This window comes from Amblyraja radiata, chromosome 10 (genome assembly GCF_010909765.2).
Source record: "Amblyraja radiata isolate CabotCenter1 chromosome 10, sAmbRad1.1.pri, whole genome shotgun sequence".
NCBI lineage: Eukaryota > Metazoa > Chordata > Chondrichthyes > Rajiformes > Rajidae > Amblyraja > Amblyraja radiata.
In genome coordinates, this window is record NC_045965.1 from 22,793,313 (window position 1) to 22,820,270 (window position 26,958).

The 26,958-nt window shown below is 42.2% G+C and overlaps 1 protein-coding gene across 1 annotated transcript; it reads right to left on the reverse strand.

The window, feature by feature from the left end:
* Positions 1–3,429: 3,429 nt before the first annotated feature.
* On the reverse strand, positions 3,430–26,958 carry LOC116977674 (2-5A-dependent ribonuclease-like). The gene is made up of 7 exons (XM_033028340.1): positions 26,894–26,958; positions 18,776–20,450; positions 13,504–13,676; positions 11,960–12,177; positions 10,203–10,335; positions 7,781–7,944; positions 3,430–6,480 (listed from the first exon to the last, which is right to left on the reverse strand). Exons 2-7 carry the CDS (start codon positions 20,415–20,417, stop codon positions 6,303–6,305), a joined length of 2,508 nt encoding a protein of 835 aa, XP_032884231.1. The 5' UTR covers positions 20,418–20,450; positions 26,894–26,958; the 3' UTR covers positions 3,430–6,302.

Consider the following 26,958-nt stretch of genomic DNA (forward strand, 5'->3'; position numbering starts at 1 on the left):
CGTTTGCCGGCTGGGAGTTGCTGGCCTACATTCACTTTGTCAGCTCATCCGATGAGGATCAGATGGAAGATGACAGCCACTCCCAGAGCAAGCAGCAGCAGGTCCTGCAGCACAGACACTGGGTTAACAGACCAGGCATTGGCCATTGACCAGAGCTTAGTCTCAGTCTGTTCCCCATGGTTGGGAAGTCTGAAACTAGAGGCATAAGGTGAGAGGGGAAAGATTTAAAGGGATCTGAGAGGCATCTTTTTCACACAGAGGGTATATGGAATGTACAATTATGACATTTAAAATATACTTGGACAGGTACATGATTGGAAGGATTTGGAGGGATATGGGCAGGCAAGTAGGACCAAATTGATTCTCAGAACAATTAATTGTGGATTTCTATCCCTAACCAACATAGGATGAATGGGTTACCCAGTATTAGTTACCATTAGGAAGGTGCTTTTAATCCAGCACAATGACTGTGGCTCCAATCTGAATAAACTCAATTGCCACAGCTAGCTGAGGAAATAACACAGTGAGAACCACAGGCAGGTCTGGGCAACATTCACAGCCACATTCTCAAACACGCACCTCCAAAGAGTACTGGGAAACACGGGCTCAGCTACACCTCCAGCCAGTTACACCCAGTTACACACTTGGGTACACACTTCCACAGGGATCTTAGTGACAGTCGCAACCACACTCAAAGCCGTGCACATATTACAGTGTAGCAGTCACAGACATTCTCAGGATCACATACCTTCTGTAAAGCAGTGGCTAACTGTGTGTGTGGGCATTTACATCCGGACAACAGAGTTGCAGACACCTTGTGACTATCGGGTGAGCATTGTTATTTCTTTAATTCTTTGCATATGATGCCATACCTGTGACGCCACTTTCAAGGAACTATGTACTTGTACTTCCTAGAACCCTTTATCTACAGTACTGCCCAGGGCCCTGTCATTCACTGTGAATGTCCTGCCCTGGTTTGACTTCACAAAATGCACTTGCATTTATCTGCATTAAATTTAATTAACCATTCCTCAGCCCACTAGCCCTACTGATCAAGGCCCTGCTGTAATTTTTGATTACATCTTCACTATCCACAATATTACCCACTTTAGTGCCATTCCTGTAGATGAACATGCTGTTGCTGTCCTTACTCATGTGTGTGTGGCCATTTACATCCAGACAATAGAGTTACAGACATCTTGTGACAACAACTATCAGGTGAGTGTTGTTATTTCTTCATTCATTCTTTACATTGTTTGAAATCTTTCATTATAAATACATCTGAATGTTTGCTATGAACATCCACAGAATCTACATGACACACATTCAGTGATGAGATGGTAAAGTGCCATCATTGGATGAAAGATGTAATTAAGATGAGAAAAAATTACTAAGTGCTGGAGTAACAACAGGTCAGTCAGCATCTCTGGAGGTCATGGATTGTGACGTTTCGGATAGAGACCCCGTCTTGTCTGAAGAAGGATCCTGACCCAAAACATTATCTATCTGTGTCCTCCAGAGATGCTGCCTGACCTGCTGAGTTACTCCAGCTCTTTGTGATTTTTTAATTATCCAGCATCTTCGGTTCATTTTGTCTCCTTCATCTTATTTATAGATTAGTATATCTGGGGTTAGTCAACTTTTGCATCTCCTGTCCTATACTGTTAAAATTAGCCTTACTCTAATTTAAAACATTAACTTGTGGACCAGGGAACTAGATTGTCTCATCTGCAAACCTGCTAATCATGCCACCTACATCCTCGTCCAAATTAATAGTATACAATAGATGCTATATTACCAATGGTCCGAGAATCAGGCCAAGATTTTGCTTTCTTTAGATTTGTGCACATTTCTCTGTAGACTATTTATTCTCAATTCAATTTTCTTTGACATTTGTAATACATTGCTCTACATTTCATTCACCATTTACTAATTAAGCCAGACTGATCAACTGTTGGATTAGGAGGCAAAAGAGAAGCCAAACTACTTTACAATTATTTTTACTTTAATGGTTTTATTTGTCTAAATATTGTGTGGTGCTTTATACTTATAGGCATGTTCAATATTTTACTTGTTTCAATGTACATAGCTTTTTAGTGCCTTGGTTTCTGTAACAATTAACAAACTGAAAATAGTCCCAGATTTAACGGATGTAAACCATATCACCTTGTCCAGGGTGGCTGGGTTGAGTTGTCTCACTGCACTACCAGAGACAGCTGAGACTATACTGAAGACTGTGAGGTGCTCCAGAACTGAACAAGGTAAGAGAGGGAACAGAATAGGGAGCAGGTTGATGGGCTGAATCTAATCTGGCCTAAACACTGTATGGCGTGGATCCCTCAAGAAACTGCCAAATTTTCCCCATATGCTTCTGTCACATTTATTGATAAAAGGATACAAAGTGCTTGGGTAACTCAGCAGGCCAGGCAGTATCACTGGAGAACATTCATATGTGATGTTAGGGGTTGAGACTCTTCTTCAGATGTCTCGGCCCAAAATGTCACCTATCCATGTTCACCAAAGATACTGCTTGACCTGTTCAGTTACTCCAGCATTTTGCCCGTTTGTGTATTAATCTGCATCTGCAGTTCTTCGTTTCCACTTCCTCACATTTATTGATCCTTTGCTGCTTCAATTACATTTGCAGAACATTGACACAGTTGTTCTCTCCACAGATGCTGCCTTGAGTTGTTTATTAGTTTGCAATTGGGATCTGTACCATCTGTTTGCAGATATTGTCAATGATAATTAACTTTGGCAGGACAGGTGGACATGACCACTGTGAACAAGCCCCTCCACAAAACACCTGGTCCCATCTGTTTTCCTTCTGTTTCATTACATATTCACAAAACTGCCGGAGTCAACGGTTTCCCAGAGATGCCATGAAAATAAGTCAACAGGAACAATCCTTATGGTCTATGACTGCGGCTTCAGCTGAACGAACAGAGAGCAAACATCAAGAATTTATGATACCATTTGTTATTTCACCAAACACCTAAACCACGGCAAATGAAAATCAAAAATGCCACAGATGCTGGAAATCTGAAATAAAAATAAAGATGTTTTGTTTGACCTGAACCACAGTTGTCAGTGAAAACTACAGCCTGACAGATCAGATCCTGGGAATAAATAAATTGATCTTTTCATTACGGTAAAATGCAACCATAGGTTTCAGTTATGTGATCACACCAAATCCTGATCCCAAATGTACTTGTTTAGACAACAATGGTTTCATATGGACATTGCACAACAGTTGGTGCTGTTGTGTTTTTGAAGATTCTCCATGTGTTCACCTACAATCAGCCCTATCCCATACATACATTAAAGTATCAGCAATACTAGATTGGGATTATACTAAAAATATGTCCTGAAAATCTGTCAAATCAATTCTTACTTTTGAAATAAAATGAGGAAGAACCACACAATAAGCCAGTTATGGACTAACTTTAAAATCTTTAATGTGACACAGAGCATTAGTTTATATCAGAATTAACCATTGCATACAGCCTTTAGCTTTTTAGCAAGCCTAGTTCCAAACAAATCATTCTCAGAATTCTGTATTGAGTGGATTAAATCATTGTTTCCTTCATTCTCAATAGGATTGCCCATTGAGAATAAGGGGTAGGCCATTTAGGACTGAGATGAGGAAACACCTTTCACCCAGGGAGTTGTGAATCTGTGGAATTATCTGCCATAGAAGGCAGTGGAGGCCAATTCATGGGATTTTTTCAAGAGAAAGTTAGATTTAGCTCTTAGGGCTAAAGGAATCAAGGGATATGGGGGAAAAGCAGGAACAGGGTACTGATTTTGGATGATCAGCCATGATCATATTGAATGGCAGTGCTGGCTCAAAGGGCTGAATGGCCTAATCCTGGACCTGTCTTCTATGTTTGATCTGAAAACTTTGAGGAACTGTTGATTTACATGAATTCCTCTACTAAATCTGTTGCTTATTATCTGTGAAATGGCTTGCACCCCTTTTTCCCTCTACTTTTCATTTAAATCCGTTATTTATCACATAACTGAGAAATCTTCATTTTGAGTGTGACTTCGGTCTCTCAATAGCTGTTAAACCACAAAGTTCATGATTTCATCCTTATTCTTTGTTTAATCTTTAAAAGTACATTTACAAAAAAAACTGAATGCTCAGTTTCTGTAATAAAACGGAAATTACTTAGCAGGTCAGGCAGCATGTGTGGAATGAAAAATGCTTAATGGTTTAGGTCAATAACTGTCCTATGTTGTGATGAAGGAGCTTCAACTTGAAACAGCAGCTTTGTTTCTCTTTCCACAGATGTTGCTGGACTCGCTGTGTGTTTCCAGTAATTTTTTATTTCAGAAGTCCAAAATCCTTTTACTTTTATAACATGGAATCAACCAGCTGCTGAGACATTGTTGGCCAGTGGAGGCAGAGATTTACAAGGAAATGGTCTTGGCATCACCGTGCCGTTCCCAGTGCAAAGCTGCAGAGTGTACGGCACTGCCAGGGGTGTCAGCTTTTGGGCAAGGCTCCCATTGCTCCCATTGTATTGAAGAAAATATCAAAATTCATCCCTCCAATGTAATTGTTAAAGGCTTAGGTTTACATTTAAAGCAGTCATGTGTATGAGGTACAGTGAAAGGCTTTGTTTTGCATGCAATCCAAACAGATCAGATATACTACACATAAATACAATCAAGTCAAACTCCTACAATAGATGGAGTAAATGGGAAGATACAGAGTGCAGAATATAGTTCTCAACATTAGAGCACACCATTTCCATAGACAAACTCCAATGTCCACAATGCGATAAAGGTTAATTAGATAATACCCTATCTAAGGCAGTATAAAGTGTAGACGGAGTCAATGATGGGGAGTCTTGTCTCCATGATAATTAATGGTGGGAGGTCTGTGTAATCAGTGCAAATAATATAGTTATTTCCTTCATAGCTGGTTGAGAATAAGATGGGAATGTCCATCTTGTCCAGCCTCAAAGCCAGTAAGGAGTTGAATAGATTTAATGGTTGTTACTAATGTGAGAGACATATGACTTCAGAGTTTATTGCAGTTCGTCTAGTCCTTGATGTCATGCGAATGGACTGATCACATAAGCATCGAGGAAGAGATGAGGTAGAGCTGTGTGTAAGCAAAGGATGAATGAAAAGTGACATTATTCTTTCCCACTCTGTTGCCAAAAGCACAGCATTGATACGCTGGGAGAGAAAGGAGGAAAAAATAAACCGAGAAGGAAACTTGCCTAAAGAAATGGGGAGACAGAGAAATTAGTGTGGAATATGTGAAAGGGAGGAAGTCAAGTAGGGGAAAACGAGTTAAGTTGACACACCACCACCCGACCTCCAGGATAACCCAACCCAGGCCACTTCTGGATCTACACTACCCTGCCTGCCACACTATCCTGCCTCCCACTCGACATGTCCTTAGTCATTCTGGCCTCCTCAGCTTCCACCTCACTTCCCCAACCCAAACCTCTGCCCCTCCACTATTTTCCCTGCAATCTATATTCTAGTCCCCTGCCTTCCCCCTGTGCTGTAGGTAAAATTAGGTGAATGGAGGGAGGAGGTTGAGACACTGTTGGTGTTAGATGATTATGTAAGTTGCCATTGGAGCTGCGTAAAATGGAGAGAAAGCTCTCCTCCAGGTCTGTAGGTTGTGGGTTCAAACCCTGCCTTGCTATCAGATTAATGATCACCTACAGACGCCGAACTTGGGAGTCAATGATCTCAGGCCCATAATCAAACCAGAAAATGCTGGAAACACTCAGAAGGTCCGGCAGCATCTACAGGGAGAATAAGTTATTATTTAGGGCCGGTGACTAACAGAACTGGGAAATGTGTTCAAACAAACATGTTGAGAAGTGGAAAGGATGGAAAGATATGTGTGTATGTGTAAATATATATATTTAATATATATATGTGTGTACATATATATATATATTATATATATACACACTGAACTTTTTTTCTCTCTCGTTTATGATATTGTTTACAGTGTACTATGTTTACATATTCTGTTGTGCTGCAGCAAGTAAGGATATATCTGGGACATATGGCAATAAAACACTCTTGACCCTTGAATATGTGTGATAAAGAGACAAGCGACACACGTAGCAATGGTATTGACTGGGGGAGGGTGGGGTGGGTTGTAGAGGCTGAAAACTGTCTATTTGCAGACCAATTTCCTTAAATTGGCTGCCATTATGTTTGCCAAACATCATTGACATCCCGAGGGGATGAAAAGCACTCAATAAGCACTATTTCTCTTGGTGCATTGCACTTTGAAGCATGGGATGTTGACTGACAGCTCAACAGTCCTGTGCAGCACCACCAGAGGGAGGCGGCGTTGGCAGCAGGAGCTGCGGTTGTTGGTTTGGAAAGTGGTGGTTCCATTGAGTGTCCTTCACAGCGTTGTACAGCGAGATGATGAAATCTGGAAAACGGCAAAGCCAATACGTCTCTGGGCTTCCAACTAATTTCTTGATACTGAAAAAAATAACATTATAACAAATGTACGTTTTTAGTCAGTGAGAGCCTTCCTCACGCAGCCCCAGTTACCATATACTCTGCAATCAACCATGGTTTAAAACATCAACAGTTGTCAGGAGTTCCTTTGTCAGATCACGAGATCATAGAATTTGCTTTAGCAAGACCCTACACAATAAATCCAGATACCGCTCGATCCATTCCTCATCACTGTGGCTCATGTTTGTCCACAATGGCTGAAAACAGACATTAGAACCTGAGAAAACAAGATACAAAGTGCTGGAGTATCTCCGCGAGTCAGGCAGCACCTCTCTGCCTCTTTTTTGTAAAGCAGCATCTGCAGTTCCTTGTGTCTCCATAAGAACCTGAGATGCAGAAGCAGGACGGGGCATATCATCCCCTGATGCACGGTTTGCCATTCAGCAGGATTACGGCTCATCCTTTGCCCCTGAAGGACCTTCCTGTACCAAAACCATGTGCCTTGATCCACTCCATATCCAGAAATCTGTCAACCTCTGCCTTGAACCATGCTGAGTGACTGGCCATCTTCATCCCCGGGTAGATAATTCCAAGAGTTGACTGCACTCTAGATAAAGAAATTCCTTTTCATCTGAGTCTGAGTCGACCCTTTATTATGAAACTGACTGCAGATTGCATCTGAGGGCAATATCCCCACATTTACCCTGTCAAGCCTTAAAGGGCTTTTGGGCAGAAATCCCCAATTTATCCAAAGGGAATGCAATGCTTCATTTTTAAAAGATAACATTTATGTTTCCAGATCAGAGCAACCGAGAGAGAATGATACTGCAATACATTTAGATTTAAGCAAAGGTAAAAGCTGTCTAAAGGAAAACAATACAGGATCAGATTTCAAGCAGTTGCAAGAGATCAGAAGTCTGTTACTGCCGCATAATAACAGATTCAGATTCAAATCTTTGATTTAAACTAGGACAATGTAGGTGATGGTGTTTTACAATGAAAGACATCATGCACCTAATGATGTCTTTAACACAAGGCCACAACTCTACATATAGAATCAGAGGTCACTGAGTAAAGGTCAACAGCACTTCCATTAACTCCATCACAAGCTTTTTACAGACTCGATAGGTCAAATATAGTATGAGTCTGAAGAAGGGTCTTGACCCGAAACATCACCTAAATGACTATGATTCTGTAACTACATCTTATACTCTGGCCTTCAATAGCAGCTGTTAGAACTGAAGAAAAGGAGAAACATTGGAAATGTTTTTAAGATTCAAATCTGCACAATAAATCAAAAAGTACCAAAAATGTCAAGTACCTTTCATCTTTTTCATTGAAATGTTGGGTCAAATTTCTTATGAATTTCAGGAGATCATTGGTGGTGTCTTTGTAAACTTTTTTCACGTTTGGCTTCTTACTTTGACCCATGTTCGGCTTCTTTCTTTGACCCATGTTCATGTCATCCAAAACTTCCGTGTCTATCTAAAGTAAAGGGAATGAGTTTTTTTATCATTTCAAATTCACTTTGTTTTTCTTTGCCCTTGAAATTCCTATGGTGTCCTCTGCTCCTCCAGGCCACAAGATGACACTAAACACAGAGATAGCTAAAAACTCTCAGCAGGTTAAGAAGCATCTGTGGAAATAGAAACCATGTTACATATCAAGTCGATGACCTTTAACCAGTAATAGAAAATTATATTTCAATCTTTTCCAATGAAGGATCTTCAACTTGAAAGATTAACTTTGTTTCTCTCTCCATAGTTGCTGCCAGACTTGCTGAATGTTTCCAGAATTTTCTCTTTTCATTTCACGTTTCCAGCATCTTCACGGCATATCAATCTGGTCTACAGATTTCACAAATGTTATGATTGAGAGGAGACGAGGACCAAGCGACTCACTTAGTCCACGGACGACATCCATCATCCCCACCCTCTCTCCGCAGAAACTCTCTCTTCTCTCTGAGATCAGTTAACAACTGCTCCTTCATCACCATTGGCTCTATATCTTGGAACATCAATAGGGCCAAGGGAGCACCTTCACCAGAAGGAGTGGGAAGATTCAAGAAAGCAGCTCACTATCACTTTCTCAAGGGCGATTAGTGATGGGAAATTAATGCTGACCTTATCAGAGATCACCCCCTCCCCCCACTTAGCCCAAAATGCTTAAAAATAAAAATCAGGTTTCCTTGCTCTTGTTTGACCTGATGCCTCAATACCTCATTAAGTCTTTTGTTGAAGTTGTAGATTTCTGGCAATCTGGAGCAAGTGTGTGCCCTAGTGGATCTATCCCACCATTGGGAGTAAATGATGGTGAACCAGTCCAAACGAGGTAAAAGTTATATTTCTGGGAATACAATTGATCATTCATTGTTTGACTGGACTTTGAAATAACTGACTCACCAAATCTGGTATGACTGCAGTTATATAAGGTTCTGAGGTAGATTAGTTGCATTTGTCTTACTTTCAAATCCGTGCAAAGAGGCCAAACCAGGTTTATTCTTAGTTATTGTACCCAGTAATAGTGGTTTTGTACAACTGAATAGCCTGCTATTGGTTGAAAATGAAAAATTGCTGATGCAAAATTGAAATAGAAACAGAAAATGCTGGAGGTACTCTGCTGGTCAAGCAGCCATCTATGGAGGGAGAAACAGAATTAACGTTTCATTGTGGCCTTTGCTCAAAACTGGGAAAGTGAGAGCACAAACATATCAGAAAGGAGTGGGGAGAGAACTGCAGTGGGGTGGAGATGAGTGTTGAGGGGACAGAAATGCTGTTGATGTCATCTAAGTTAGATACAAAACTCACTATTTGCTGGAATCCTGAAGTAAAATAATGCTGGGAATACTCAGCATCTGTAGAGAAAAACAGCTAGATATAGGTAGATGGCCTTGATCAGGACTGGCCAGTTCAAACACAAACAGGAAAGGCTGGTTATCTGAAATTGTTAAATTTGGTGTTGAGTGCCAAGTGCAGAGATGGAAGTTGAGATGCTGTTCCTCAATGTTATTTTTGGTTTCAAAGGAATGTTATAAGAGGCCAAAGACGGAGCTCAGAGTGTAATAGGGATGGAGAATTAGAAACTCAGGGTCACCACTACAGACTGAGCAGATGTGCTCTGAAGAGCCATTACCTAATCTGTATTTAGTTTCTCCAGATAGTGGAGACAACACCATGAACACAAAATGCAGTGCACTAAGCTGAAAAAAAGTACAAGTGAATCACTGCTTCACCTGGACCCCTGAATGGTGAGAAGGGAAGAGGTAAAAGGATAAGTGTCACATCCCCTGTGGTTGCATGAGGAAAGGCTTTTGAAGGGGAGAGGTTACTGAGATGGAATGGCAGACCAGGGAGTTGCAAACTCGATCTGGAAATATAGGTTTTGGGTGATCGGATAGGTTGACCAGGCTACTTCAGCAACTGTTGAATTCTAACACTCCTCTGACCATCCAGTGTTGCCATGATGTTTAATACTAATGCAAGTATTGCATTCCAATTTCTTAAACACCCAGTATGTTCCCAGCTGCAGTGGGAACTAGTCCACTCATGTCCCCCGAGTTTCGAAATCATTGAATAACAGAAACAAAGTGGAATTGTAATGTGAACTACCTTATCCCCCTCTACCAATTCAACAGTTTGCCAAATCCAGCTGTGGTATTTCAATCAATTATATTCAGATTACATTCTTCAGAAAGCCCACCATTCCAGAGAGCACAATGTTCCTTAGATAACTAAATGTTTTACCTCTGCTGTCCACTTGTGAAATGATCTTTCCTCGTTCTCGCCGGCCTCATTCAGAATCTCTACTAGCTCACTATCCTGTTTCCATTTTGCTACATCATCTTCATTGGCAAGGTCTTGGACAAACTTGCTCTTCCTGAAGTGAAAACCAGAAGTTGATTAATGTCACTAGTTAGGAGTATCTACCACTCACCTACATAGAGTCATACAGATACAACAGTGTGGAAACAGGCCCTTCGGCCCAACTCACCCACACCAGCCAACAATGTCCCTGCAACACTAGTCCCACTTGCCTGCACTTGGTCCATATCCCTCCAAACCTGACCTATCCATGTACCTGTCTAATTGTTTCTTAAACGATGGGATAGTCCCAGCCTCAACTACCTCCTCTGGCAGCTTGTTCCATACACTCACCACCCTTTGTGTGAAAAGGTTACCCCTCGGATTCCTATTAAATCTTTTCCCCTTCACCTTGAACCCATGTCCTCTGGTATTTGATTCCCCTACTCAGGGCAAAAGACTGTGCATCTACCCGATCTATTCCTTTCATGATTTTATACACCTCTATAAGATATCCCGTCATCCTCCTGCGCTCCATGGAATTGAGACCCAGACTTCTCAAGCTCACACCCTCTAGTCCTGGCAACATCCTCGTAAATCATTTCTGACCCCTTTCAAGCTTGACAATATCTTTCCTATAACATGGTGCCCAGAACTGAACACAATATTCTAAATGCGGTCTCACCAACGTCTTATACAACTGCAACATGACATCCCAACTTCTATACTCAATACTCTGACAGATGAAGGGCAAAGTGCCAAAAGCCTATTTGACCACCTTATCTAACTGCGACTCGATCATCAAGGAACCATGCACCTTTGATCCCTCTGCTCTATAACACCACCCAGAGGCCTACCATTCACTGTATAGGTCCTGCCCTTGTTCGACATCCCAAAATGCAACACCTCACACTTCTCTGTATTCCATCAACCATTCCTCCGGCCACCTGGCCAATCGATCCAGATCCTGCTACAATCTTTCGCAACCAACTTCACTATCTGCAAAACCACTCACTTTTGTATCATCAGCAAACTTGCTAATCTTGCCCTGTATGCTCTCATCCAAATCATTGATGTAGATGACAAACAGTAACGGGCCCAGCACCGAACCCTGAGGCACACCACTAGTCACTTTACATCCTTTACATATGAAGCAATTTTCAGAGGTCAGTTAATTTACCGACATGTTTATCTTTGAGAAGTGGGAAGAAACCAGAGAATCCAGGGGAAACTCACGTGATCACAGGGAGAACGTGCAAACTCCTCACAGAAAGTACTGGAGGTCAGGATTGAAACTTAAACTGTGGACCTGTGAGGCAGCAGCTCTACTCAATGGCGACTGTGTGGTCCAACTCACAAAATGCTTTCTTAACAAAAAATCAGCTTTCCTTGTCCATTTCAAATTCCTTCCCACTAAGGGCAGAATAGGAGGCAAAAGCTGCTGCTGCTGCTGTGCCCTGGGAACAGGTCCCTGTGCTATCAAATTCTGTTGGCTTCAACCCAGTGATTGCAACCACGCTGTTATCCATGTGTTCCTCTGTAAAGTTCTATGCTGCATTGATGGCCAATTGAAAAATATAATTTTGTTTAATTCTGGTGCTCCTCAAATTGTTAACATTCAAATAGAATATACGTCATCTCAGCCTACCGTACACTTGAGAACTATCAAACACAGCATTCTTTGTGCTCATCTGACTCACTCTGCTTCTTTCCACAGGAACGGATGTTGCTCAGCCTCCTGGAGCGTAATCCGGGTCTCCGCCGGAGCGAGCAACCCCTCTATGAAATCTCGGACTTCAGCATTCCTGGGGTTGTACAATTCCTTGTCAAGGGATGGCTTATTCTCACACAAATCATCATTACTCTCATAAGGGTCTTTTCCTTGAGTTACTAGAAAGTGCAGTAGCCGTCCCAAAGCCTGTCCAGAAAGGGAAACAAATTCAGAACTATATCCTGAGGGAAGGATGCATACTTATGTTACATAATATAGACACAAGTAATAGTTTATAGTTATTTCAATTATTTTTTATTGGTTCTGGGGAAGTAGATATCACTGGAATTCCCAAGATTTATTATCTGTCTGTTATTGCCCTTAAACTGAGGAGGCAGTTAAGAGTCAACCACAAGACGTGGGTCTGCAGTCACATATAGGTCAGTCTGGGAGCTCTCCTTCTCCTTCCTGAAGGGCATTATCTTAGTGAAGCCGATGAGTTTCTACAACCGTTTAAGAGTTTCACGGTTACTGTTGCTGAGAACAGCTCTATTTCACATTCCAGATATATTTAATTAATGGTGATAATTTCCCTGCCACCTCAGTGAGAGCAATGGTCAACAACTCTGGCTGTTGGTCCAGCAACTTAACCAGGACTCCATCGTACCCATAATATATCCTGTTTTAGGTTGCACCATTCATTGTCTGCAATATTATAGAATGGTAGAAATTGCATATAAGAGATCACTCACTTCACGTATGTACTATGTTCCCATTTTCCTAATGACATGCAATTTAAAAAAAAACATTTAAAAGCTATTACAAATTCTATCATTATCCTCGTTTCTGGTTGGTTTTCCACAATTTAAGAATGTTAAATAATTTACCTCAACCTCACTATTCCAATTACAGACCCACATTCTCAAGTTGAGGGCACAAAGTGCTGGAGTAACTCAGCGGGTCAGGTAGCATCTCTGGAGAACAAAGACTCAGTGGAAACCAACAGCAAAACCTATAATCCTGTGGTTTACACAACACTGTCTTGATCAGGCAGCTCCTCTATATATTAGGCTATTCTTTTAACAGCTAAACATCACAGATATATAAGATTAGTCAAGTTGACACAACACACTAATTATATTAATGGACTGTTCACACAGGTGATGAATACAGAACATCTTTCATATTAAAGATGACTGTCAACCTTTCCCGCCATCTTTCTTGATTTCTCTGTTCCTTTGTTCATTCGAATCCCTAAACAGGCTGTTTTACCAGTTCTTCACTTTCCAAATCTTCACTGTACCCAGCTAACTGCTCTTCTTGCCAACTGTACCCTTGGGCCCACTCTAACCTGAAACAGAAACATTTTAGAAACACAGAGCAGGCCAGGCAGCATCTGTTGAGACCATCAGAGTCAATGTCTCAAGTGGATGATCTGACCAAATCTAGCCATGTTTTTGCTCTCACTCTTCCCATCCTGTAATAAGGACCTTGGCCCTTTACCCAAATGACTCAGAGAGAGAAAAAGAGGACCTGTAGATCTGCTTTGAATAGCTCACTCGCTTCGAAATTTGGTGTTTGCTGTTGTTTCAGTTTCTGAAGGATTTCGGATGCCTCCCAGGTCCCTTCGGATATCTTCACAGTTGGATTGTTATCAAAACACACACTCTTGTCAAAATCTGCCAGGTGTATACGGTTTTCAACATCTGTGGAAAATCAAAACATGTTTCTCTATGTTTTTAGCAGATACATGCAAAGGTGAAGGGTGTTTAAAAATCTGTCAATGTTATGTTCTATTTGGAATTATATTGGAATTACTGCAGCACAGTGGCGCAGCAGTCGAGTTGCTGCCTTACAGCACCAGAGACCCGGGTTCGATCCTGACTACGGGTGATGTCTGTAAGGAGTTTGTAGTTTCTCCATGTGACCGTGTGGGTTTTCCCTGGGTAAGCTTCAATTTCCTCCCACACTCCAAAGATATACAGGTTTGTAGGTTAATTAACTTTGATAAAAAATGTAAATTATCCATAGTGCATAAGATAGTGCTAGTGTACGTGGATTGCTGGTCGGCGCAAACTCGATGGGCCAAAGGGTCTGTTTCCGTGCTATATCTCTAAACTAAAACTAAATTTAAAAAAAGTTTAATCAAACACAAGCAGATCAGTTTTAGAGAGTTAATACTGAGTATTAAATAAATACCGTAAAAGTACCACCTAAAGTGAAAGGGAGACAGTTGACATTTCCAGTTGGTGACATTTTATATAAAAAGCTTTGAGAGAAAAAAAGGGAGGAGGGTAAAGACCAAAATAACTTCAACGATGAAGGTATAGAGTAGAAGAGGATGTTACATACATAGAAAATAGGTGCAGGAGTAGGCCATTCGGCCCTTCCAGCCTGCACCGCCATTCAATATGATCATGGCTGATCATCCAACTCAGTATCCCGTACCTGCCTTCTCTCCATACCCCCTGATCCCTTTAGCCACAAGGGCCACATCTAACTCCCTCTTAAATATAGCCAATGAACTGTCCTCAACTACCCTCTGTGGCAGAGCGTTCCAGAGATTCACCACTCTCTGTGTGAAAAAGTTTCTTCTCATCTCGGTCCTAAAGGATTTCCCCCTTATCCTTAAGCTGTGACCCCTTGTCCTGGACTTCCCCAACATCGGGAACAATCTTCCTGCATCTAGCCTGTCCAACCCCATAAGAATTTTGTACATTTCTATAAGATCCCCTCTCAATCTCCTAAATTCTAGCGAGTATAAGCCAAGTCTATCCAGTCTTTCTTCATATGAAAGTCTTGACATCCCAGGAATCAGTATGGTGAACCTTCTCTGCACTCCCTCTATGGCTATAATGTCCTTCCTCAGATTTGGAGACCAAAACTGTACGCAATACTCCAGGTGTGGTCTCACCAAGACCCTGTACAACTGCAGTAGAACCTCCCTGCTCCTATACTCAAATCCTTTTGCTATGAAAGCTAACATACCATTCGCTTTCTTCACTGCCTGCTGCACCTGCATGCCTACTTTCAATGACTGGTGTACCATGACACCCAGGTCTCGCTGCATCTCCCCTTTTCCTAATCGGCCACCATTTAGATAATAGTCTGCTTTCCTGTTTTTGCCACCAAAGTGGATAACCTCACATTTATCCACATTATACTGCATCTGCCAAACATTTGCCCACTCACCCAGCCTATCCAAGTCACCTTGCAGTCTCCTAGCATCCTCCTCACAGCTAACACTGCCCCCAGCTTAGTGTCATCCGCAAACTTGGAGATGTTGCCTTCAATTCCCTCATCCAGATCATTAATATAAATTGTAAATAGCTGGGGTCCCAGCACTGAGCCTTGCGGTACCCCACTAGTCACTGCCTGCCATTGTGAAAAGGACCCGTTTACTTCTACTCTTTGCTTCCTGTTTACCAGCCAGTTCTCTATCCACATCAATACTGAACCCCACAATACCGTGTGCTTTAAATTTGTATACTAATCTCTTATGTGGGACCTTGTCGAAAGCCTTCTGAAAGTCCAGATACAACACATCCACTGGTTCTCCCCTATCCACTCTACTAGTTACATCCTCGAAAAATTCTATAAGATTCGTTGGACATGATTTACCTTTCGTAAATCCATGCTGACTTTGTCCAATGATTTCACCACTTTCCAAATGTGCTGCTATCCCATCTTTAATAACTGACTGAGATAAGTAAAGAAATTTGATGGTGTAACAGAGGTGTTGTGAGAGACGTAGCATCTTTATCTGCAATGTAATGTCAGAGATTCCTTCAGTTATTGTGAATCTTGTCCTCTGCTTATGAAACAGTTCCAGCAGAGAACACAAAAAATTGGGGCAGGACTGGCAGCTTAATATTCCAGGGTACAGGCAGTACTAGTGAAACAGAGGTGGGGGTAAAAGAGAGGGGGAGTTGCTTTATTAATAAAGGAGAATGTCACGGCAGTAGTCTGAGATGTCATTATAGATGGTTTGTCTAGTGATGCCACATGGGTGCTGCTGGGAAATAAAAGTGGATGATCATGTTGTTGGGAGTGTAACATAGACCCCGCCAAATAGTCAATGGGAATTAGAAGAATGAAAATGCCAGTAGATTAAAGGCAAGTGCAAGACTAATAATGTTGTCATAGTTGGGGATTTGAACTTTCCCAATATAGTCTGGGACTGCCATAGTGCCAAGTGCTTTGACGGGGTTGAATTTGTCAAATATGTTCAGGAAAGTTTCCTTAAGCAATATGTAGAGGGCCCAACAAGAGAGCGGGCAAAGCTTGATCGACTCTTCGGAAATTGGGACGGGCAAGTGACTGAAGTATCAGTGGGTGAGTCTTTTGGGACTTGCGACCACAGTTCTATTAGCTTTCAAATAGTTATGGATAATGACAGGCAGGCCCTGAAGTTACGGTTCTGAATTGGCGCAAGGTCAATTTTGATGGTATTAGACCGGGAACTTGCTAAAGTTGATTGAAGTAGGATGTTTGTGTGCAAAGGGACATATAGAAAATAGGATGCTTTTAAAAGAGTGATGGTGCGAGTTCAAGGCTTGCATGCTCCTGTTAGAGTGAAGGGCAAGGCAGCAGGGAGTAAGGAATCCTGGATGATGAGAGAAAGTGAGACTCTAGCTAGGAAAAAGGAGGCATGGGCCAGTTATAGGCAGCTGGGATCAAGCGGGTTCCCGACGGAAAATTTAGGGGACTGAGAAGGAAATACTTAAGAAGGAAATCAGGAGTGTAAAAAGGGGGCTGGAGATAGCTCTGGCAGATAACATTAAGACTCCAATAGATTTTATGTACATTAAGGGAAACTAGAGAGAGAATGGGGCTCTTCAGAAACCAACGCAGTCTTCTCTGTGTGGAGCCGCAGGTGATGGGCAAGATACTTAATGAATATTTTTCCTCTGTTTTTACTGTGGAGAAAAACATGAAAAATAAGGAACTTGGACAGTTAATGGAGATGTCTTGAGGACAGTCCGTTTTACTGTCAAGGAAGTACTGGACATATTATGGTGTATGAAGATAGATAAATCTCCCAGGCCTGATTAGATATACCCGAGGATATTGTGGGAAGCTAGAGAAAAAAATGGGGGAGTCCTGAGTGAGATATATGAATCATCGTTAGATATGGGTGAGGAGTCAGATGACTGGAGGGTGCTACTGTTTAAGAAGGGCTCCAGGGAAAAGCCCTAGAAGTATTGACCAGTGAAACTAACATTTATGATAAGTACAGGGTAAGTTTATGTTTTAGACATACAGCATGGAAACTGGTCCTTCGGCCCACCGTGTCCATGCCGATCAACAATCACCCATACACTAGTTCTATCCTACAAATTAGGGACAATTTACAGAAGCCAATGAACCTACAAGCCTGTACATCTTTGGAATGTGGGAGGAAACCGGAGCACCCAGAGAAAACCCAGCGGGAAAACATACAAACACGTAGCACCCGTAGTCAGGATTGAACCCGGTTCTCGGGAACTGTAAGGCAGCAACTCTACCGCTGTGCCACTGTGCCACTTTAAACTGGAGAGAATTCTGAGGGATGAATATGAAGGGATGCAGCAAGCAATCAGGAAGGCCAATGGAGTTTTGGCCTTTATTGCTAGGGGGATTGAGTATAAAAACACGGAGGTCTTGCTGCAGCTGTACACAGTATTAGTGAGACCACATTTGGAATACTGTGTACAGTTCTGGGGTCCATACTTAAGAAAGGATGTACTAGCCCTGGAGGCAGTGCAGCGAAGGTTTACAAGATTAATTCCTGCAATGAGGGGATTGACATATGAGGAAAGGTTAAGTAGGCTGGAACTCTACTCTTTGGAGTTTAGAAGAATGAGAGGCGATCTCATTGAAACATATAAGATCGTGAGGGGCCTTGATCGGGTGGATGCACCGAGGATGTTCCCAATGATCGGGGAAACTAGAACTAGGGGACATAGTTGCAGAATAAGGGGGGGCTCTTTTAAAACTGAGATGAGGAAGAACTTCTTCACCCAGAGGGTGGTTAATTTATGGAATTCACTGCCCCAGGGAGCAGTGGAAGCAGAAACTTTAAATATATTTAAGACTAAAATAGATGGTTTTTTAGCTGCCAAGGGGATAAGGGGCTACGGGGAGAGGGCAGGGATATGGACCTAGGTATGGTTAGTATAGTAAGACCTGAGTGATCTCCTGGACAAGTGTCGATCGCCTGGATTGGGGTCGGAGAGGAATTTCCCGGATTTTTTTCCCGAATTGGACCTGGGTTTTTATCCGGTTTTTTGCCTCTCCCAGGAGATCGCGAGGTTCTTGGGGTGGAGAGGGGTGATAGCGGTATAAAGGGGAGGGTAGTGTCTTGTGTTCTGTGTCTTGTGTCTGCTGTTTGTGGGTAAGTGTGTCTGTTTAGTGTTCAGCCATGAGCGAATGGCGGTGCGGGCTCGACGGACCTGGTGGTCTACTCTCGCACCTACTTTCTATGTTTCTATGTTTCTATGAATATATATATTTGGATAGACTGGGACTGATTAGGAATAGTCAGCATGGTTTTGTACATGGGGGATTGTGTCTTATGCATTTGATTGACTTTTTTGAAGAGGTAACCAAAAAGGTTGGGCAAATGGGACTAGCTAAGGGGTGGGTGGGGGGGCAACTCGGTCAGCTTAAGGCCCGATTTCCATGCTGTCTGATTCTATGAGTCTAGCTGAACGACCAGAACAGCACACAATATTCCAAGTGTGGCTGGGCCTTGTGTGGCACCACAGGGGAACAACATTTTATTGTGGAATTGCAGCTTTGTAAATATCAAGTGACTCGTTACCTATGAGGACATTTGACGGATGCAAATCCCGGTGTGCGAATTTGGCTGTGTGCAATATCTGAAGCGCCTTGACCAACTGCTGCATAATATCTGAGGGTTCCAGTTCAATTTTTTTAGGTTGCTGACGCACGTATTCTTCCAGATTATACTCATAGAGATCCAGGCACAGATATTCACAATGCTCGTCTGTTTCACAAGCCACCAGTTTAACAAACAGATTGCTTGCTCTGATCTTCGGCTCTGCGAGGCAACACTTTTCCGTTGAGGATTTTTCACTGAACCTCCTGTGGAATTTCACTGCCACCTCAGTCTCACAATTATAGAAACCAAGATAGACCTCAGGTATGTTGTCTGTGGTGATCTTAAAATCATAATTCCTAAACAGTTTAAGGTTCCCAATAGGAGCACACACAACTTTCTGCAGTTTCTCCAGTTTTGTATGCCAACGTTTACTGCACTTTTTCCATTTGGAAGAAGATCCTACATTTGGATTAATATTCATTAAACCATACTGATTCAATATTTTTATAATTTCTGGAGCATACAGACTTTTGGCCACCATTATAGGTGTATACCCATCAACAGTGCAGGAAACATCAGCTCCCCTTTCACACAACCTTTTAGTCAACGTGGCATTTTCATTATTCACTGCTGCCATGAGGGCACTCTGCCCGGATTTGTCTTGTACGTTTATGTCAGCATTGTAATCCTCTAGCAGCAGATCAACCACATTTGTGACCTCATTTTCTATTGCAAGAATCAGGGGTGTTTTCCCATCTTGGTCTGGAATGTTTATATCTGGTTTATATTTTATTAGCATTTCCACCATATTACTGTCCAGTTTAACATTTTTCAAAGCAGTGCTCAGAGGGGTTTCTTTGTTATTGTCTGTGTTGTTTACACAAGCCCCATGTTTCAACAGAGTTTCCACAATTGACTTGCTGTGTTTCTCCAAAGCAAAAATTAAAGCTGTTCTGCCAAGGTTGTCAACTGCATTAACATCTGCGTGCATTTCATCTAACAAGATGTTAACAATATTTTCATGGCCTTTCTTCGCAGCACTCATGAGTGCAGTCTTTCCACCCCTGCACACCATTTGTTTGGCATCAGGCACTTCCCTGTGCTTGTTGACATCCGCTTTGTGATCAAACAGGAAACGTAGGGCAGCCTCCTTGTCATATATTGCTGCTTCCATAAAGGCAGTAAAGCCATTGTCATCAGCCTCATTGACATCTGCACCACGGGACAGAAACAGCTGGAGCACTCTCACTTCGCCAATTATCGCAGCAATAATGAAAGGTGTGGCTCCATTATCCTTCCTGAGATGTGGGTCTGCCCCATACTCCAGTAATAAATGCACAACCTTTTCATGATTTGATTGTATAGCGGTAAGGAGCGGTGACCAACCGGAACTCTCAATCTGATAGTTAACATTGGCTTTGTTCTTCAAGAGCAATTCAACTAGCTGTTCATTACCTTGATCTGCAGCTAAAAAAAGAGGGGTTTTCCTGTCACCATGAACAAAATCAACCAATCCTCCCTCAGCAATTAATCGTTCCACTTCTGTGAGGTCTGGACTTGAAGAACGACAGAGGTCTAGAAGCTTCTTTCCAAGTGCCTCTGGATCCAATTCTGCAGTCATTTTTTCTGTTATTGTTGCAGTTTAATTTCTTTCCTATTTAAAAAGAATGGCAAATTCATGATTATAGCATAATAGCAAAGTGATTTCAAGGTATCTTCCTTGATTTTCAGGACATCAGAGATATTTAGGTAGCCATCGTACTCACAACAAAGTATTCGAGATGAAATGAAATCATGATATTCGCAACACTATGCACTTTCATTTTGAATCCAGCTTCCTTATTTAATATCTTGAGGGAAAACATTATTCCCTGCCTCAAAATTGTTGAACATGTTTTCACGTGTTATGAATTACCTCCTTTGTTCTTCAACCCTGAGATTGGGAAGAGTTACAATCATTGAAAATGTATGATACATAAGGAGGCATTATTTTTTTTAATTTTAGTTTAGAGATACAGCGCGCAAATTGGCCCTTCAGCCCACCAGATCCGCACCGACCAGCGATCCCCGCACATTAACACTATCCTACACACACTAGGGACATTTTTTACATTTACCAAGCCAATTAACCTACAAACCTGTACATCTTTGGAATGTGGGAGCAAACCGAAGATCTCGGAGAAAACCCACGCAGGTCACGGGGTCGAGACCGAGTCTCCAGCGCTACAAGCGGCAGCAACTCTACGGCTGCGCCACCGTGCCGCCCATTTGTGTGGTTTGAAAACAAGCTCCTTTCCCTAAACCCCCTTCCAGCCCTGCAGTCATGGCTCCTCCAGTACATACCCTTGTTCTGTATAAATGTGGTCGGGTTTCTGGCACCACCATCCGCTAAGGCAATGAGTTCCAGACCTTGATGCAGAGTGAGATAACCTTTCCTCATCTCCTCTCCAGAGCTACCTGTACAGTAACTATAATTCTTGCCTTAGCTCTGCTAAGGTAAATAGCTCTTCCCCACTTACACTATCTACGTCCCTGATAATTTGTACTTATCTCATTTAAGTTTCCTCCCAGCCTCCTCTGATCAAAACAACTCTCTCTCTCCAATCTTTCATTGTGGCCACAATTTTCCAGTCCTAACAACATCTTTGTGATCCTCCTCTACAATCACATGTTTCTACAATGTGGAGACTGGAACTGCATGTGTACTCAAGCTGTTGTACATAGTTCCAGGAAAATTTGATAACACTAAAGAACAGATTATTCCTACTCAATGCACAGCTTGATGTTACATTTGTACCTGATTTTGCAACAGTGCATCTGTCATTGAAGAAAGATTTTTTTTAATTGAAGTAGGACTTCGAGTGGCGGCGCGGCTCTGGCTGCAGCGGCTTACCGGCAGTCCCGTTGTTTTGTGTTTTTTATGTTGTTTATTTTGTTTTGGTTAGTCTAGTTTTTGGTTTTTAGTTTGTGTTTTTGGGGGGGGGGGGTTGAAACGGGGTTTGCAGTCTCTCCCTGCGGGGGAATACGACCTTTTTGTCGTATTCCCCTTCTCTGCCTCCGTCTGCGGAGCTGACGACCTCGAGGCTCCGGAGGCAGAGCCCGCCAGGACTCGCCCTGAGTTCGCTCCCGTGAGAGTGGTCCGGCTTAGGGTTGGAAGAGGTTGGGACGCTCTCGTGAGGGCGGCCAGCCCGAGGGTGGAACGAGGCTCCCGTCGGAGCGGCCGAGCTCGGGGAGGTGCGGCGCTCGCAGCCCGAGGGAGGTTCGGCGCCCAAGTCGGGGCGGCCCGGTCCGAGGCTGAAGACGGCACGTTACTCACGTGAGGGTGGCTGGGACGGCGTTCTGGCGGTGGTGGCCTGAGTCCGGGGTTCGGCCGCGGACCAGCGGCTGCGTCTGCAGAACTGGTGGGCGGCAGCTTCAACCACCCCGGGCCGCGGTGTTTGAGCCGCGGGACTGATTTTAACATCGCCTGGGGGGGTATCGCCCCAGCGCAGAGGGAGAAGAGGAGGGAAGAGACTGCAGATCTAAGACTTTTGTCTCCATCACAGTGAGGAGATGCTGGGTGGACTCACTGTGGTGGATGTTAATATGTGTTTATTGTTGTTTTATTGTATTGTATTATATGTATGACTGCTGCAATTTCGTTCAGACTTCGGTCTGAATGACAATAAAAGGCTATCTATCTATCTATCTATCTAACGGCAATTGGCGTACGACACGTAATAACTACCTAGGAAATTAGTCTTTGTTAGTCTAATTGGGAGCTTTTTTAGTCAAGTATTAAATGACAGTCAAGAAAAAAAAATATTTGAGTCACATGCATCAGTGTTCCTGATTTAGCTAAATAGATTACTAAGGGTTGGGCAGCAAGAATAAAAGTAACTTAGTTTCAAAGTTCACATAATAAATGTAGAACTAAACATATACACCAGTTTATGGTCAGTATGCCAGGGGTGCTGGCCACACAGTTATTAGCAGTCTCCAAGGCAGCCTCATCTCCTTAACAAGAGCAGTCCTAACTAAAACAATCGCCTATTTTATATCTCCTCCCCAGAATACTCTTATTCAGATATTCCATTATTTGTATTTTAATCTTTTGTACTATTTCAGATTGCAATTCAATCTTGCACCATTCTGCTGCTTTGCAATCTGCATTTTTATTGTTATTTTATTTATCATTACTGCCTTATATACAGTTTACTCAATGAGTTTTGTGTGAATAAGAAATGTCAATGCACCCTGGTATATCAATAAACAAATCTATATCATTGTAGGTGACTGACAGAAAGTACAGGGATGGTGTGCAAATAATTACAAATTGATGTTAATATATTAAATGGTTAGAACAGGTTGTGGCAAATGTAAGGCGATCCTCTTTCAACCTAAAATAAATAGAATGGAATATTAAGACCAGAAATCGTGGATATGGTGGATGATTGCAGGAAATTAAGTCAGATGGAATGCTATTGTGACTGGACAACTGTGACCGGCATCATGCTACAAAGATGCAAAACATTTGTTGGATCGTGAGAGTTTTGGATGCCAGAGTTTACTTTTTTGCCTTAAAGGATTTTTGCGGGAAATTCATCATTATTTAATAAGTGAGTTTGGTATTACAACTGCACATGCCCAGGTCAAGGGTCATTCGGGATAAACATTCTCGCCAGGTGAGCTTATCCGTCAAACATGTCAGCAGTAGGCCACAGCGTACTGTAGGCTGCACAAATCCACAATTGTATCTATTAAATTATTGACTCAATACAGCACCAGCCTTGAAAACGCAAGAATGCCTGGAACGAACCTGTCCATTATCAAATCAAGTCACAGCCATTCAAATTCGATATTGATTTACACAAATTACAAGTTGTCTGGTCAACCAATTTGAGACAGTCCTTACATTCCTATCTAAACAACCTTCCTGGATTGAAGGAAATTAGGAGAATGTGCTGTGTGGGGGTAGGGTGGAAAGTTCAGATTGGATTCGAACAAGCTGGATAAACTTTCGAGGTGGATTGGCTTAAATAAAGATGCTGTCGCTTTAACCTCTGGGGTTGCTTCCAGTCTGTCACGGCACACAGTTGGGGGCCGGGTCCTGGTGACCGGGCGGTGATAATTATGGGGATTTGCAGCCATTTGAACCGCAGCCAAACTAGAGGCTTCACTCAGGAGTGGGTCGCAGCTCCCCAGCTGACGGAACCTGTTCTCGCTATCTTTGAAGGAGGCGCTGCCCGCCCCAGCGAGTGGGCAAAGGCGGGGCCAGCATTTTCTCAGTCAGACTCTGTCGACAGTTGAGGTGGGGGATCTGGGAGAGAGAGAGAGCTGGCGATGCCATACAGATGGAACAGTTTAATAACGACCCATTAAAATCCGCCCTTCCGCCACTCGGCAACCTGGGCTGATCTGATCTGACAGCCCTCTCGCTGGCTTGCTGTGTGCCCGATCCTAACGCAGAACCTCCACAAAAACTTTGGGCTTCGGGTAACACTTGCACAAAGAGCCTCTGCTAACAAGGGCTGGCAAACTGTGCTGGTCAACATGCACTGGGTGAAATGGCTGGCGAAACGCACTGCAATCACCGCAAACTTGGAACAGCACAGACCCTCCACTCAATCTATCCAATACTAAAGGGCAGGCATTTTGCAGTTAAATGTTTTATATCGTATTGGCGGCTCCTTCACGGGGCCAACCCTGTACTCAGTTTTCCTCGGAGATGAATCTTTGCCATAACGGTACAGATGTAGGTGAAGCATCAGCCACATCACGCTGATACAGTCGCTTCCTGCCTCAGATTAAATATATTTTTACACATAATTTATGAATATAGATAGAAAATGTTTCAAGCACAAGTAATATTTTCTTATTCCAGTAGTAAACACAGATTAAATGAAAATAATAAATTCTTTTAACTTTTTGAATATCTCATAATTGCAGATTAATGAACTGAACTAGTGAACAGCAGAACAAGAAAGGAAGCTATTGAGTTGCCAGAATTCTAGATTAATTCCTTGGTTGAATAGTTAATAATTTATACACAGTTTTTTTTTAAATCCCAAAATGACCTTTGACAAATCCCATGGTTCCTTGCGTTTATCAAGATACGGAACTCGCTTATTACAAGGTTTAATTTGCAAGGAGAGATTACACATATCAGTGTTCCCTATGATTTAAACTGTCAAGGGAAGTTTCCATTGAAGCATTCAGGATGTTAAAGGGGAACTTAGGGTTGACTGGTGAGATAAACTCTATTTCAACTCATACGAGAGTACAGAACGAGGAAGCACTGTGTAAAATTGGAGCCAGGCCTTTCAGCAAAGTGCTTAGAAAGCACCGCAACATTCAAAGTGCAGTTGAATTGGAACTGTAACTCATGCTAGGTCAGCTATTAAATTTGTATTTTACATTGTGTGGTGGAACCTGGGGATCAGTCAATTGATAAATAACATCTGGGATATGATAAAATAAAGATTTAATGGAGTTGCCCAAAACAATAAGATTATTTAGGGTTTATAAGATTATTTAGGAATAAACAATTTTCACCAGCAGGAGGGTTGATACATAGATAGCTATAGGATAGTGGGTAGGAAGGAACTGCAGATGCTGGTTTGCACTGAAGATAGACACAAAATGCTGGAGGAACTGAGCGGGAAAGGCAGCATCTCTGGAGAGAAGGAATGGGTGATGTTTTGGGTCGAGACCCTTCTTCAGTGGGTTCAGAGACCTTTTGTTTTTATCAGGAAATCAGTATTCAGACACCTGCACTATTGATTGGGAGACAGAATCTCTAAAGAATTTAAACAAATTATCAAGGTTTAAAAAGGCAGTACCAGTAATGATAGCTAAACAAAACTAGATTGTTATAAAACCCTTCTGATTCACTAATATCCTTTGGAGAAATAAATTAGTCATTCCGAAGCAGTCTGACCTAGATGCAAGTCCAGACTACCTTTGAGGAAGGCTTTTGACTGTCCAATCCAATGATCCATTCCCAGAGCTGGACGAGTTAAAGATATGCAATACATGTGCAGTCAGCAACAGCCACATCACCACAAATTAATAAGCAGACAGAAAGTAAGGTAATTTATAAAACATCGAAGAGACCTGACCATTATTTAGAGATTTTTTAAATGTAGATCTGCAATGTGCTGCCTGAAAAGGCAATATTGCACAGCTGCAATAGTAAGTAAAAAAATGTATAGTTTAAAAGGAAAAAGAATCGCAAGGGTAATGGAGAACGAGTAAGGAGATAGTGAGGAATGCAAAATAGATCAAATGGTCAATGTAGTTTTCTAGGTACAGTGTGGAAACAGGCCCTTCGGCCCACCGAGATCATCGATCACCCTTACATTAGTTCTGTGCATCCTACACACTCAGGGCAATCCACAGAAGCCAATTACTACATCCTACAAACCTGCACGTCTATGGAAAGTCGGAGGAAACCCACGCAGTCACAGGGAGAACATGCAAATTCCACACAGACTGTAAACGTAGTCAGGATCGAACCCGGGACTCTGGCACTGTGAGACCACAGCTCCGCCACTGCGCCACAATCTATATGCTGCCTGGTTCTGTTAAGCTAAAAACATCTGACTGACAAACAAGTTGTCTCTGAACTTTATTGACTGTTCCAAACATTTTGCAAAATGACGCACAAAAGTCTTGATAAATATCTTCACGACTGTATTTGGCACTCCAAAACATCAGTGTTTGAAAAGTTAATCAAACCGATAAACAGGCACTGTCATGGACATGGAATGTTCATTGGCTGGAGACCGATAGCAATTTAAGGTAGGCCTGTCTTTGGACAGATGTTTAAGTAAACAGAATTCAACAAGGATTGAAGGAAACAATTATTCTTGCCTACTTCAATCCAAAATCAGTCCAATCATACAAAAGCAAGCCAAACAGTTAATAAATAAAACCGTTCAAGTCCTGGGCTAGGTAAAATTACAGCAAAATTTAAGTCATTGTTAAGCAAGAACCTAATAGTAAATAAAGACATTTTAAAAATTATAGGTTTACAAGTTTAGCTTTTCAAGACAATTATAGGTGTACGGGTTTAGCTTATTAGGTTTTCAAATGATCAAAATTTCTCTGACTTACAAGCTGTTTGTCCAAAATTCTTTTTCCTTTCCTTTACACGAAGATTACGCAAACTACTTCCTGCT